General features: G+C 38.1%; 1 protein-coding gene across 3 annotated transcripts in view; it reads left to right on the forward strand.

Annotated features, from left to right (window-relative positions):
- The window catches only part of KIAA0319L (KIAA0319 like), a 53,481-nt gene that overhangs the window by 13,790 nt on the left and 23,405 nt on the right, over positions 1-16,286 (forward strand). For all 3 annotated transcript variants that reach the window (XM_083369737.1, XM_083369739.1, XM_083369738.1), the window contains exons 3-7: positions 5,554-6,248; positions 12,187-12,460; positions 14,267-14,368; positions 14,623-14,720; positions 16,048-16,135. In XM_083369737.1, coding sequence (XP_083225863.1) covers positions 5,554-6,248; positions 12,187-12,460; positions 14,267-14,368; positions 14,623-14,720; positions 16,048-16,135 — 1,257 coding nt within the window. The remainder of the gene's footprint in view (positions 1-5,553; positions 6,249-12,186; positions 12,461-14,266; positions 14,369-14,622; positions 14,721-16,047; positions 16,136-16,286) is intronic.

Here is a 16,286-nt window from a genome sequence, read left to right on the forward strand (position 1 = left end):
TTCTTTGCACTCTTTCCGGAGTCTTATTTCCAGACTCCAGAAATTACTTATTTCAGAAACTGCAAGGTAGTGGGGTCACCTGAAAAAAGAGCTGGAGAACTGGTGCAGTGAATGGCCATACAAGGTCATAAGAGAGGCTGGAGGTTTACTAGCTCAAACAATGGAGGTACTGCAACATGAGCTGATAAGGCTAATAACTCTACATATTGTCTGAACAAGAATCCAACAAAAAGGCCAGTTAATGAAAGCAACAACCAGAAAAAATAATGCAGTTGAGCCTTGGTGGAGCAGTGGGCTAATGCCTCCTTAAGTAACACCAGCTGCCTGCAATTAGTGCAGGTTCGAGTCCCACCAGGCTCAAGGTTGACTCAGCCTTCCATCCTTCCGAGGTAGGTAAAATGAGGACCCAGATTGTTGGGGGCAATAAGCTGACTTTGTAATAATGCCGCTGGGGGTGTATGAAAGCCCTAATAAGCAGGCATATACATAGAATGAAGGCTACTGCTAAGCTTGTAAGCCGCCCTGAGTCTTCGGAGAAGGGCGGGATATAAATGGAATTAAAATACATAAATAAAATAAATATTCTGTACTTCTGTACCACTCACAGCTCTGAGGCCCTCAGAGAATTAATTGCCTCTTGAGTTTTCAGGGAAAGGAAAATAGGCTTGGCTGAAGATGCGCCAGGATAATGTATCCCTGAAAGACAGGAAATGCAGCGTATTCTATAAGAAAATAAGGAGAAGAGCTGTGGAACAAACATGTCTGATAACTCATGCCAAAAGCTTGGGTTAGGAATATAGCAGAATAATTTCAAGATTTATAAAATCTACTATCAATTATCAGTTCTAAGTAACAGATGTGATATCAGTGATACTTCCAGAGCAGATACATTGTTATCACTGTAGATTTAGAAGATGTATGAAGAATGCTCAATCAGGAGGTTCAGTTACTGTTCTTATTCAACTTTCTGGGCCATAGTAGAGAATTGGGAAACGGCAGAAGTATGGAGCAGGTAAGACTAAAACTATTCAAATGATGTTAGTGGAAGATGATTGGATTGTGGTCCGAAGAATTTCTGATGTGGTGGAATCTCTAGCTAGAGTGGGAGGAGGTAAGAAAAGGGGGTTGACTTTAGAGTCCTTACATCACAGAAAGCATCAGCATGGCAGTCTCTACCCTGAAGCCTTATGTTCCCAAGAAATTGCAGACAGTCTGGCAAGATTCTTGTAAATGGACATTGCAACAATAACTTTTGATCATCTCACATTCTGGTTCTGGTTCCTTGAGCCTGACACCTGATGGACTGCTAGTACATAATGAGTTCTATCTCACAGGACTGATAAAAATATATTTGACTTAATCAAGAGGGCATTAGACTGAATTCTGTGGTGTTATGAAAAAGAAAATAGTGATGTAAGGAACTCAGATAAAGCCTTACACTCTATAGAGGAAAGTGGGTATGCTTTTTTAAAAAAATATGACCTACTTAACTCAGTAAAAGAAATCAGGAATAACATTGGCTCACAAGCTTCACACCTGTGTTTTCTGTACATTCAGAATACAGGAAATAAGCAGGATGAGCTTAAACTCTGAGTACAGGAAAGCAAATATGATTTTATAGGAATGAATGCACTTGTTTAATAGAGCAGTTGGCAGATACAGCTGTTAAAAAGAATGAAAGCAATGGAAAGGGAGGTGAAATTGCCCTGTGCATTAAAATATCTATGCTTCTCCAAAGAATCAATGAATGAACTTGCAAAAATGTATAAATCACTGTATTAAAATATGTGGTTGTTGTTATCGACCAGAATGAAGCATGCTTTCCAAACTAAATCTTTCAAGGAAACATGAAGCAGTACTGATGGAGAATTTTTATTACCCTGGTAATATTAGAGAAAACTATACAGACCTGCTTGCCACATACAAACCTTCTAGAAAATTCATTATATACTGCCAACCTTTATAGGTTGCCCGCTGATCCAGTTCCTGGTGCATGAACCTTAAAGAATATTGTTTATATAACACTGGAATGTTCGAATTTCAAATAAAGCCAAATATAATTTAGTATATATGTCATCATTTGAATAGGAAATCATTTGAATATCATTTGAATAGGAAATCCTTAAGCCCAATTCCACCGTGGCAAAAACAGGGATGGGGTTGGTGGGTGGGTGGAGGAAATAGAGATCAATGAAAAATTTAGCACTGATCTGCAAACAAATGAGTTAATTACAAGCAGGAAGTAGAAGCGTGACAGATGAAGATATCCTGAATTGTAGAGAAGGTGCTACAAAAGCCAGAATGCAGAATCAGTTGAGTTTAACAAAGGAGGGGGAAAACAAACAAAATACCTTTGTGTTCAAAATTTTATGGAAGTGGAAGAGATATACCAGCTGCTTAGTGAAAATGGAAAAATGCTAAAAGATAAGAAAGAAAAAGTGGAAATGCTCAACTCCTCTTCTTGCTTCTTTTTCTAGAAGAGGTTATGTAATTGTAAAAAACAGGGTTAAGGGCCAGATCCTTAGTTGAGACTAACAGAATCCTTGTTAGAGCATATCCGTTTAGTGCAGGTTCGAGTCCCACCAGGCTCAAGGTTGACTCAGCCTTCCATCCTTCCGAGGTAGGTAAAATGAGGACCCAGATTGTTGGGGGCAATTAAGCTGACTTTGTAATAATGCCGCTTGGGGTGTGTGTGAAAGCCCTAATAAGCAGGCATATACATAGAATGAAGGCTATTGCTAAGCACATTGATTTGTGCTTCTTAGATTGTAAGCCGCCCTGAGTCTTCGGAGAAGGGCGGGATATAAATGGGATAAAAATAAAAATAAAATAAAAATCTCCAGGGCCTAATTAACTAATTTAATAATTGAGTGGGAGTAAGAAACTTGCCAAACTTTTATGTATGTTATCCTTTGAATAATTCTGGAAAACAGTATCGGGGGACTACAAAAGGCAAATATCTGTATCTTGAAAGGAAAATCCAAGAACTATATACCAGGCACTAGAAACAATGCATTATTTACCAGAAATCAGCTTGCATTTGTCAAGACAAAATCTTATGAGGCTAACACCTTTTTGGGGGGTTAGTTATCGTAATGCCATAGATGTAATACAATTTAGATTTCAGTTTGACAAAAGTATCTTATGACTTTCTGATTAATAAGCTAATTAATTCAACATGATGTATCATGACAATTGGATACATGCCAGCTCAAAATTCATAGTGCTTAAGTTTTTTTTCTTCAATAGTCTTATATGTTGTAATAGCATAGTTATATATTCTACATAGAATATTAAATACTAAAATGTAATACCAAGTATCACGGTCCAGCATGCAAGAGCATGGATGTTTGTCAGGAAAATAAGTGGCTCTGGTTGATTATACAAATGCCACACGATGCTGGGAAACAGTGAGGTCATTTTAAGGTGTTCCAGGCAGTCAAGTATTTGTGGGTGAAGATGTGAAGCACTTTTGCTGTTTTACTTTTTCATCAGTTTATATTCAAATATGCACAGAGAGGAGCTTTTCTCCCATCTTTTCAGCTTAAAGGAGATACGTCCAATAATGTCTCTTGAGGATAGTGTTGCAAAAACGCTTGGTGTTATTTGTGATAAAATGGAAGCACAGTAGAATAGGACAAGTTGGTGAGGTAGAAAACATTACAGCACTGTCACTCCACAGGTTTGGGAATAACAGATCAGTTCTCTTGAGAAATCAGATATTCCTTTCCATAGAATTATTTGTATGTACACTTACGGAAACAGGGAAACAGACCTAAATTTGTTTATTAGAGTCCATCTAATTCCTCATTCTTCTTTAGTTCAGAAATATGGCCCCTGTTAATTACATATTTATTTATTTTTATTTATTTTAATCCCATTTATATCCCGCCCTTCTCCAAAGACTCAGGGCGGCTTACAATCTAAAGCACAAATCAATGTGCTTAGCAATATTACATATTACATATGTTGTTGTATTATAATGATGCTGAATCATTATCTGATTACCACATTATGGTAGTGCAGTCAGAATCCTAAAAGCAGTTGAATATAGATGAATTAGTATTTCTGACCTGGGACAAAATGACTTTTTAATCGTGGTCTAGAGCAGGGGTAGGCAACCTTGGCTCTTTTATGACTCATGAACTTCAACTCCCAGAATTCCTGAGCCAGCTGTGCTGACTCAGGAATTCTGGAAGTTGAAGTCCACGAGTCATAAAAGAGCCAAGGTTGCCTACCCCTGCTCTAGACTCTAGAGGTCTTGCAAAAAACACCTGGGATGGCATGAAGATAGGGAGCCTTCTGATCGAGCCTAGATTAGAATTTCAAAACAGCACTGTTTAGTCACAGTTCCCTGGATAACTTGCCTTTCTTTCTACTTATCATTTAACATCATGTAGCACAATGAAATGCCACCATTGATTCATATTGAAGAGTAGGAGGGTTATGTTTAGTTTTTATTCTTGGATTCTAGTCCTCTTAATATCCTGGTGCAGTGAGAAAAAGCAATATTCTGTCAAATAAATATGCTGTAGTTACTGAATCTAAAATATGCATGTGTGAGCTCATCATTTTTTAATGTAATGAGGAAAAAGGAGCATATTTTTGTCAGTGATACAAAATCCTAATCAATGAAGAGATATTTTATTTGTCACTAAGTAGATGGAATTTATCACCTCACAGAAAAATGGCAGCGGCAACATTTTTTTGTTCAGAAAGGAACTAATTATAATTCTAGTGATATATTGCTGTTATTGAAAGTTTCATTTTGGGACTAAATAAGCTTATATACCTCAGTAGATTTGCAGTAGTTAGTGTAATATATTTGACAATATTTTCACGACTTACAGCAAGCACAAGGTATGTTGAGAGGCAGTATGTTGCAGCTTCAGGAATATAGCTAGTGAATAAACTTTCTGGGACATTTTTTTTCTATTGGAAAAATTCAACTAGGCAAGATTGATTTATTGATTATTTATTTATTTGATAGATAAGGTAGCCTAACTTCATAACAAAGTATCAGATTTGCGTGTTGGTGTTCTGACTCCATAATAGTATGTTCAAGAATATTTCAGCCTTTTCTCTGTTATTTTTTAGCATTTTGCCATTTTTCATTGAGCCGCTGGTATTCTGCTCCCTTTTTCTCCCTCTTATTTTAAACATAAACATTTTAATATAAGAGAGTATATTTGGTATAGTGTTAAATTGTTGGCCTCAAAATGAGAAGACTGTGAGTTCCAGGTCTCCCTTAGGCATGAAACCAATTGGGCAACTGGGCCAGTCACCTCTCAGCCCAACCCAACTCTGTTATTGGAAAAATAGGAGGCAGGTGCACCAGGTATGTTCTCCACCTTGTGTTGACAAAAAATATATTAAAAGGTGGGATAAAAATATAATGATGGCAACAACAACAACCATGTTCCTGGATAAGAAAAAGGAAACATTGATTTTTGTTGTTGCTGTACAGGTGAGCAAACCAACCACTGGTGATCATTTTGCCTTTGTTTTTACTGCTTTTTAAAAATGATTGTAATTTTACTTCTCTTTGCACAGATGGAAGCTGGAGCAGAAGTGCTTGCCAGTCTGGAAAGCCTTTGGAAGAGGGCAGTTTGAGGTCATCAGACGGTGTCCAACTTCAGCTGCTGGAAGGATTGCATTCTATCCACTCTTGTCAAGCTGCTTGTTGTCAAACCCCAGCCTGTGATGCATTTTGGCTCATGGGGACTGTCTGCATCCAGGTGAACTGTACCAAGTCTCACAAGTGTCAGGAGATCAGAACTGACATGGTGGAGCCCATCCTGGTCTTTGTAACAAAATCTGATCTTGATGCAGATTCCCAACCTGCCAAAGAGAGGCAAGCCCATCCTCCCAAATGGTTGAACTGGAGGGAGAGACATCAGAGTAAATCAAGGATACAGAGGTCCTTCAGAGAGCTGCCTGCTCACGCATTGCATTTAGGAAAAGTCAGGGGAAATTCTCTAAAGCGAGACGTGGACTCCACTGTTGGAAGTTCTGTAAACCATCCAGTTCCATCAGAAGACTTGGATAGAATACCTACTCACAGGGATCTTATAGAACCACAGTCTTCAAGATCGGAAGCAAATCTTTCAGGAAATCATACTAAAGTAGAAAAAATCCTCCTGCCAAATAATAAGGATTCAAAAGAACTGAAACCCCAAAGCCCATCTTCTTCCAACAGTGATAACATTAACAGACAGCATGACCTTGGTGGGAGTAACTCCTTGGGGGTAAGTGAATCCCCGGAAAGGCAGTCATGCTATTCAATCTAATGGCAGTGCAGAATTTCTATGATCTTGTTCTCTCTCTCTGCCTTGACTGTTACCCAACTAGTTCATTTGACTTTAAAAATTAATCCATATCCTGTTGATCTATCTCTGTATAGGGGATTGTTTGCTTCTAATAGTAGACTTTTATATTAGAGTAGCATCTGTATTCTTTTAACCCGTCAAAACTAGGCAAATCATACATACTTCTTCTATCTAAGCAAATCCTGAAGTAGGGAAGGCTGGGCTGATTTGACCCAACGTCTCTCTAAAATTAAGGCTGACCCTAACCCAAACTCTTGGCTACACATTTGCCAGGTTTAGTTTCAACTCTAGGGTAAAGAGAAAGTATGGATTAATTTGCAGCCATCAGAATGCTCTCCATTCTCCTCTGCAGCTGCAAGGTTGAGAATAAAGCTTGTTGCTTATCAACATGTCTCTTCACACAGCAAAAATAGCAAACAGAACTATTAAAAGCTATAAATATGTTTCCATTTGTTTGGCATATTGCTTCAAATGTTGCAGATGTTACTGAAACAGATTGTGTCAAAATATAGCATTTTATTGTAAATTACTCTTCCATTGTATCAGTATTAACCATTCTATAGTAAAGCTTTCACTAAAAGTTTCCTGAATTGGGAAATAAATTTACTTTTTGTCAACTTGTGTGGCTTCAATCAGAGGATGGCTCTAGTCTAGATGGCTTATACCATAGCATTAAAATATCTGATCAGTAACAGCCAACAGCAGACAAAATCAAAACAGTCCACAGCACACTGGGAGAATATTTAATATTCTTCACCAGAAACTCCCTTTGAGGAGCAGACTTCTTCTTCCTATCCCAGGGCACGACAAAAAAGCTAGGTTTTTGCAACTGTGGAGACGTCCAGTAGGATCAGAGTCATATCCTGCTTAATCTCACCTATTGCAAAAAGACTGTAATTCATGAAATCTGATATTCCCATATAGCTGGGTGCAGTATTGACAGGGTGTGGTCACTTTGCAGCTGTGACAAGAAAACTGCCAACCTTGCAGAACAGGATATAGATCGGAGCCAAAGGAGATTTCAGGAAATTTGGAAATGGCCCATTTCATATGGGAAACAGCTACATGGCATTGCTTTGTCTTAGCTGTCCTTGCTATCCCTCTGCTGTCCCTTGACTTTTTAGTCACCTGGGAATTGTTCAGCTTTCTTGTCTTAGCATTGCCTTAACTCCTGTCCCTTAAATCATGAACATCTGGCCTCTCACAAGAGTTTATTACTCTGGGATGACAGAAAGATGACACTGTGTTCCCTGTGCTGGATCCTTCCTGACCTGAGCATTAAATACACATTTCAGCTGATTTCAGCTTAAGCATACTGCATCCTTTTTTTAAAACCACACCCTGAATTATCACTTTTCTCTTGATATTCTGATAACGACATTTTGCTGCTATTCCAGCCCATGTTTCTGTCACTTTCAAATTTATTAAAAGCTGGGCTTTCAAGGAATGCAAGGTTTTCAGAAGCAAAAGCCTTTATAATGTGAAAATGTGGAAATCAGCCTTTCTTATTCTTATGTAAGATTCAATTGTGATCCTGACTTTTGAAGTGTGTTTCAAGCTTGCTGTTTTGCTTCTCAGGGTAACTTAAAAGTGAGGCCTTATAGCACAATGTGGTGCCATTTTTATGTTCTAGGAAAAATTCTCAAATTCATTGCTCCAATAAGCCTGGAAAAAAGTGTCTTGTGCTGTTAATTAGATCTGTTGCCAGGAGAGAGCATTTTCAGAAGTGACTGAAGGATTATTAAAACCTTTCTGTTCCTGCTTTTTCCTCTTGTACTTTACACTGCTGCTGTAAAAGCTGCTGGTCTGAAACTGAGCATCTTACTATTGTAGGGGTGGTAGGAAAAAAAATGTAATTCTGAAGAATGGGAGAGAAGAAAATAATACGTATATTTTTTTAAAAACCAACGATATACATATAATAGTAATGTTTTCTTGAAAGCGAGCTTGGTACAGTGGAATCAGGCTAGAAACCTGAAGAGTTCTGGTGAGTTCTGATACTGCTCTGGGCACAAAGTTAACTGGGTAAGCTTGGGCCAGTCTCTGTCTCTCAGCCCTAGGAAGCAGGCAAGTGGCAAACCACTTCTGAAATTTTGCCAATAAAACTGCAAAGGTTTGTCATTTTTAGCTACCAGCATTGCTTGATAAATGATTACAGTAATTTAAGTAAGGGCAAATAGTGAACTGAGAGAAATGAAGAAAATTTATTTTTTTTAATTTTTTTTTAATTTTAATTCCATTTATATCCCGCCCTTCTCCGAAGACTCAGGGCGGCTTACAAGCTTAGCAGTAGCCTTCATTCTATGTATATGCCTGCTTGTTAGGGCTTTCACACACACACACCAGCGGCATTATTACAAAGTCAGCTTATTGCCCCCAACAATCTGGGTCCTCATTTTACCTACCTCGGAAGGATGGAAGGCTGAGTCAACCTTGAGCCTGGTGGGATGCGAACCTGCACTAGTTGCAGGCAGCTGGTGTTACTTAAGGAGGCATTAGCCCACTGCTCCACCAAGGCTCTTTAAAATTTAAAATTATTATTCTGTTATCGGTGGAGAGATCCCAAGGACTCGCACAGATACTAATCTTTACATAATGAGCCTAAGAAAAGAGGGAGACCTTTAATATGTGCAGCTAGTTATAGTGATTTTAAAGCTTCTGTGTGGCCTTAATACAACTAATGCCCAAAGTGTTGTAATAAACAGATTAGTTTGAGGTGGGAGGCAGAAGGGGTCACATTTCGAGAGACCTGAAAATTCCTTGCAACAGAAACATTTGAGAAAGCAACCTCACAATGTATTACAAGAGATAAATTTAGAGTGCAGGAGATTCTGTGGATTCCTGTTTCACACTGCTATTTTAAAAAAAATATTGTTCTTGCATCAGTTTAATTAACAAAAAAATTAATAGGATTAAGAAAATAATAAAATTAATAAAATAAGTCCAAATGTCAGTATGTGAGCTGGACAGTAGAGACTGATTCAACAAGAGAAATGTGAAGCAGACTTGTCTGCTGTTTCGCTGCAGGAGGACTGCAGAAACAACCTATTAAAATTCTGTGGTTGCTAAGATAGAAAAAACAGTAGCTTTAGCTTTATTCCTAACATTTATTACAGCAGTCACTTCTACTCTTCATGGATTAGTTCTTTCTGACTCCATTCATATTGTGGGACAACGAAAACATGTCTATTTTATCCTATGTTTTCCTTTCCTATTTTCTAAACGCCATATTTACACTGCATTTGTCTTTTTTCTGAGTTTGTTAGAATGTGCATTGAACCTCTGATAATATGACAAAGGACAGGAAACACTGTTCATCCGAAAGGCATACTGGGAAATTAAGAGGAAGGGAATTGAGTTTTGCCAGTAATGAAACACTGCAATTTGAGAGCTAGAAAAATAAACTCTTATAAACTCTTATTGTATGTTAATTCTGCCCGTGACTTTGTCAGTACAGACAAAGTATTCAATTGCTTTGAAACTCATCGAATTTGGTTCTCAATGTATTTTGACGCAAAAAATTTGTCCTGGTACTCATTGTTTGGTACTCAACACACAGCTTGGTGTTGGCTTTCTTGTCACTTTCTATTCCTTATGAGAAAAAACTGTTTGGTACTCATCATTTTTAGTACTCATCGCACCTTCCGGAACCAATTAACGATGAGTAACAAGGTACCACTATATCTAAATCATGGCTGGATAAAACACCCTTTTATTTTGATTCAGAATTTGCTGTTTCTTGAATAATGCTGGTATAATTTTCAACCCCAAACCCATATAGGAGCAACAGAACATTTTTATATCTTGATAAGAAACTACAGAAAAATGGCAAAAAAGCAGTTTGAATATTTAATTCGCTAGATAGACTATTTCTGTCACTAGCTCTGGATCTGTATAGATGTTTGTTCTATTGTGTTGACATACCAGAGATTATCCAACTTGTCCTCCTGGTGCTATTTTCTCTCACTGCTTTGATGATAGTTTGTGTTGGGGGAAGCAAGTACAATTCTCACACAATAACAGTTGGAATATATTTCAAAGACAAAGCACTATCAGCAACTAGGAGAAGGTGCATCCTCCTTATAAAAACAGAGAAAATCCTGTTGGGAATTTTTAAATAGACTTGACTGAAAAAAAGATTAAGATTGGTTTTCTATTGAAACCCTCTTATGAAAATTGACAGAATAGTAGTCAAACGCCTAAAATGCAAGGGGCGCACTATGATTTCTTGATTTCTTCAAGGGACTGATGGGCAGAACAGACTGGAGGGATAAATAGCATCTTAGAGAAGTTAGAAGCCATTTTTGCTCCAGCGAATCAGGCAAATCTATATTAAAGCGAGTGGTGAATATTATGACCACAATTGAACCCAAAATTTCTGTTCCTAAGCAAGACTTTTGTTAAGTGAATTTTGCCCCATTTTGTGACCTTTCTTCTCACAGTTGTTAAGTGAATCACTACAGTTGTTAAGTTAGTAACACAATTGTTAAGTGAATCTGGCTTCCCCACTGACTTTGCTTGATCAATCAAAAGTTGATCAATTTTATCTTCTAACTTCCCAAGTCACACATTTAATAATAAAAATAAATTATTTCTCTCGCAATAACATATGCTGCATTTTTCCTTATAAATATGGTACAGATCATAGATGTTTCTGGATACTTCAATTTAAGAATTTGACTGATGCTATATAAAAAGGATCAAGAAAATATGCAATTATACAGATAAGCCCAGTGAAAACTGAAATGTCCGGTTCTTGCTGCTCCAGGCAAGCCGTTGGAATGGGGAAGGTCTGTGAAAGAATTTCCTGATGAAAGAAAGGAAATTGTTTCCATCTGTTCCTTAGATTTGTTTACACTAGTCTGATCACTTTCTGAGTAAAAGAATATTATATATTACTAAAACAAACCCCTCGCTCAGATTCTTGAGCATGAAGACGGAAATCCTGCTTCCAAGCAAGATAAATGTTGAGTGAATAGAAAATAAAATTTTATTTGTCATGCTTTAGATAGCTAGCATAATCTCAATACTTATGCTATCCCGACATTAATCATCACCCTAGTGCTCCCCATCCTCTAAAATAATGTTTCTCAAACTTTTTTCTCCTTTGTCTCCCATCAGGGCCTGGATACAGATACGGAACATAACTGATGCATTTTCTCACATCAGCAATATAGTATTTGTGATCTAATATGCTTAGTTTCCTTTAAGAATCCTAGGGCCTCAGTTGAGAACCATTGCTCTACAGCACCTCAATTTTATGTACCTCAACAGTTGTGTAAAAATCAACAATCACTTGGCCCAACTCTATTTCTTGCAATATCTCGCATCTATGATACTATAATATATACCCAATATTCACTATTAGACTGGCTGGCAGGTCTTCTAAATAGGATTTCTCAGTGGTGATCCTCAGTTTTATAACTCTGGATGTACTGTATACCATATGCTTAAATAATAAGTATTTCTAGTACAAAAGTACAGATATTTCTATAATCCTTGCTATAGTTCTAAAAAATAAAATTCAAATTCTGTTACAATTCCTACAATATACTGTTATAGCTGTACTGTCTTCTACATTTAATTGGATTTAATATAAATGTTATTAGAAATCTGACTTATAAACAAAACGTTTATTAAACTAAGAATATTTAGGAATAATTTTACTTTGTAATGGCAGTATTTATCTCTGTAATTCATGAATGGGATATAATTTCTGGGCAGCAGAACTGAGGAAATCCTCTAAAATAACAATTGAGAATTAAGTTACTTACTAAGAGTTGAACTTGTTACTTATTACAAATTGTAATTGATATTTATTCTCACAAACTCTCCGTCTCTCTCATATAAATTCTAGGCCCCTACAGGAGTTTCTACACCGTATCCCTCTTCGGCAACCACCTTCCCCAGTCCTGTTGGGAACTCTGAGAAAACCAGGCCATCCAACAATGCTTCCATCCAGACCGTCTCTTTAGAAAAAGCCATCCCAACTTCTAATAGTCTTCAGGGAAAGGATTTGGGGAAGGTGCAACAGGTTTTCCCTGTTCCAACTGGCACTCCTATCAATGGCAGTGTTACTGCAGTTCTGACCGAGCCTGCTGTGGTACCTAGTACTCCTGCCCCAACACCAGGTAAGAGCAAACTTTGGCTGAGGAGATGCCATACATCCTTCTTTAAATGTTCTTGGCCAGGTTCCAAATTCTGGACTCACCTAACACTGATTTTGTCAACAATGCTTGGAAGGTAACTTTTATTTCCTAATACTTTTTATAAAAACAACAACTTCTGTTATCTTAGTTCATAAGCAGACAAAGCTCTGTTGATACTGTTGCACTAGATCCAAAGACAAATTATTCAGATATTGTGTCTGTGATTAAGGGGGCATACGTTTTGATTATTTTCTAGTTTGAGTCTCTACTGACCCAACACGTTTTAAAAATTCTTGTGTGCAACTAGTATCCTCATTTTAGCCTCCTAAAAACACTGAATGAAAAAAAAAGATTAACTCTTTCTCCACGAGTTTATTCAGTATTCAGGAATGTGAACTGTGCCCTGATTTTATTTGAGGAACTTCTTAAAATCCAGATGTATTCTCATTAATATGTTTTGCTCTTCTTTCTTTGTGAATGTTGGCTGTTATTTGTCTTCTTCTTCTGGCTGTTGGAAGGGAGCTATTTAAAGACAGTAGTATTGCTTTCCTTAAATTGAAACAAGATTTGATTATCAGCTTCAGTGCTAACTGTCTATACCCAAATATTCAAAATACTACAGAGTTATGGTTCTGTGAGCTCTGACTACATACTTGGGCTTTAAAATGCTCCTCAGTTTCCAACTCAGAATTCTGACTCTTTGCACATTTAAAGAAGTCTTGAGTTCCTGGCACTGGGGAGAAAGTGATGAGAACCTGTGGGTGGTTTTTGGGGAGCATCCCAGAAGGATGATTGAGGTGCCCTTTTTGTTTTGTTTTTATGCCTTTTACTGTGTTTGTGGTTTTATTGTTTGGAACTGCACTAAGTTGTTCTCTAATAGTAGCAGTCATGCAAGTCTTTTGAATAAACAAATAAATAAGTTCACATTGAATAAATCAAGACTCCTGCTTCTCCTTGTCTGTGAAATAAATCTCATATTCTCTCCTGAAATGTATCTAGTGTAAGCTGGTCTCGTTGGTTCAGGGCACAATGTCAAACTAGTTCCTCCAAAAGAGCAAAGTTTCTTATCTTCAGAAACTTAGCTTGGGGTGGAACAATAACATAGTTTTGAGAGATGGGTATTATCTACAAGCCTGAGATTATAATGTACAGTTCCAGAATATTGTAGCTTATTAATTCAGAAGCACTTGTGGTTAATGGTTATTTGTCTATAATTACCTATTATTTTATTACCTATTTTATTTTTTTAAATGAGTAGCAAGCTTAAGACAAGCACCCCATTATCAAATTCTGATTTAATAACCAGTCTCTGAAACAAGTCATCTGTAACTAGAAGTTCTAGTTGTATAAAAGCAGAAAGATATTTTAGCTCCCTTCATAAAATCTATGCCTGAGGAGGGGAGGAGCGGAACATACATGCCCAAATACCAGTAATTCTTATGTACATTGTAAACTATGTCTGTTAATCATTTGTTGCAGAAGTCTTCGTATATTAGTCCTGCGTAGTATTTCAGATGTCAAAGGAGAAGCATAGCACTTGTTGGCAGCTCTTTAAAGCAAACAATCCTTTCCCCTTTATCTTGTGCAGCTGCAAAGGGAAGATAACTAGTCTCAGGGAAAGAGGCAGCTGCTTTAAGAAGTTGCCAGTAGGTGCTACATGAGCATCTGTGTGCTCTGAAACATCTGTTTTCCCTTTGAATGCAACCTATTGCACATTATAATGAAAAATACAAAATGTGAATTGTCCTCAATTTTGCTCGGTGTTTGAATGTTAATTTTCTTCCACAGTTATTAAGAAATTGGCAGTTTCTGCTGGAGACAGTGTCCAGGTGACCCTGCCAAAGAATGAAGTGGAACTGAATGCATATGTCCTACCTCCACCCCCTAAAGGTAGAAGCTGAACAGTCCAATTCAGAATGTGGTAGCCCTTGTGGGTTTGTTTGGTAAATGCATGTAAGTTCAAGATGGAAGATGAAGCTAAGAAGCCTGGCCAAATCTATTTTGGCAATCAAGACTTATTCACATAAATATGGCAGCTTAAAAAAAACCATTCTGCATAAGTCCCACATTGGCATTACCTTTTGAATAATTTTTGACATGCATATTTAAGGTCTTTATCTTAATCTCTGATCTTCTTCCATTAGGAAGTAGCTATTCCTATGATTGGAGATTGATTACGCACCCAAAGGATTATAGTGGAGAGATGGAAGGACAGCATTCACAGATTCTCAAATTATCCAAGGTGAGTCTGCCTAGAAAAATTGACGGGTTGAAAGTGTCATTGTACAAGGTTTAGATGGATGTGGCAATGAATAAAAGCATTGCTGTCCAAGTGCTTACCTGATCATAAAAAGGTAAAGGTAAAGGTTCCCCCGCACATGCGTGTTAGTCTTTTCCAACTCTAGGGGCCAGTGCTCATCTCCGTTTCAAAGCCGAAGAGCCAGCGCTTGTCCGAGGACGTCTCCGTGGTCATGTGGCCGGTATGACTAGACGCCAAAGGCGCACGGAATGCTGTTACCTTCCCACTGTAGTGGGCCCTATTTTTCTACTTGCATTTTTACGTGCTTTTAGGTGGGCAGAAGCTGGGACGAGTAACAGGGGCTCACATTCGACCTGCCAAACTGCTGACCTTCTGATCGACAAGCTCGGTGTCCTAACCCACTGAGCCTACTCTCCCTCTATTGCCCCATTTGCAAGAGGTTAAACGTACGAAACAGGAATGGAAAAGCAACAGATTTAAGGATCATGAGAATGTAAAAATTCCAGAATGAGGATGCAGTCTAGTTTAACATGCATTACTTTTCTTTAGTGTATGTGAAGAATGCTTTTAAACAATAACATGTTCAAAGGGAGCAGTATATAAAGCAGTTTGAAGCTTCTCAGTGTTTTCATCCCGTATTATCTGAGCTTTTCCTTGGCTCCTAAAAGTTCCCTAAGCATGTGGCAACATCTTTTGCTGCCTGAAGATCATAGTGGAGGAGTTGTTGAAACTGGTGGAAAGAGAGGGGGATAGTGTTATAACAAGACCTGCCTCAAACACACTGCCCATACCATATTTCCCTGAAAGTAAGGCTACCCCCAGAATAAGCCCTACCTTGATTTTGGGGGGTGGGCCTAATATAAGCCCTATGCCTAAAATAAGCCCTAGTTTTGTGGCGAGGCACACACCTGAAAATCAAGTTAGGGTGGGGGTGGGGGGTTGGATCTGCAGCCAGGCCTCTCCTTGCTGGCCCACTTCTTTGGCATCTTCTCCAGCCAGGCCTGCATTTCTCACTTACAGGCCTTTTTCGGAAAGGCCTGACTGTGAAATGCAGGCCAGAATGCAGCTGCTCCTTTGGGCCCAGAAGAAGTGGACCTGCTGGGCTGGGTTGTCGCTGCTCGAGGTGAGTAAGACATCCCCCCAAAATAAGACCTGGTGCCTCTTTTGGAGGCAAAATTAAAATAAAATAAAATAAGACCTGGTCTTATTTTCGGGGAAACAAGGGTATTCTTTAGGATGGATTTTTAAAAAAGATATCATGATACTCTTGTCCTTTTCCTTAACAATCCCTGCTCATTTTGTTTGGCAGCTCACAGTTGGCCTGTATGAATTCAACGTAATAGTAGATGGTGATAACGCACACGGAGAAGGGATGGTGAATGTGACAGTTAAACCAGGTATGCTCAGTGATTGCATCAATCTCCTTCTGTCCTGCGTTGTCTTCCCAGGTATTATTCTTATAGTTTCCTGCCTTTGTCATCATTTGAAAAACAAGTAGGTGGCCCAAATTATCCCTGACCTGAATATTTTCTAAGCAAAACGTTTGAC

This window comes from Vipera ursinii (assembly GCF_947247035.1).
Source record: "Vipera ursinii genome assembly, chromosome: 9".
NCBI classification, from domain to species: Eukaryota; Metazoa; Chordata; class Lepidosauria; order Squamata; family Viperidae; genus Vipera; species Vipera ursinii.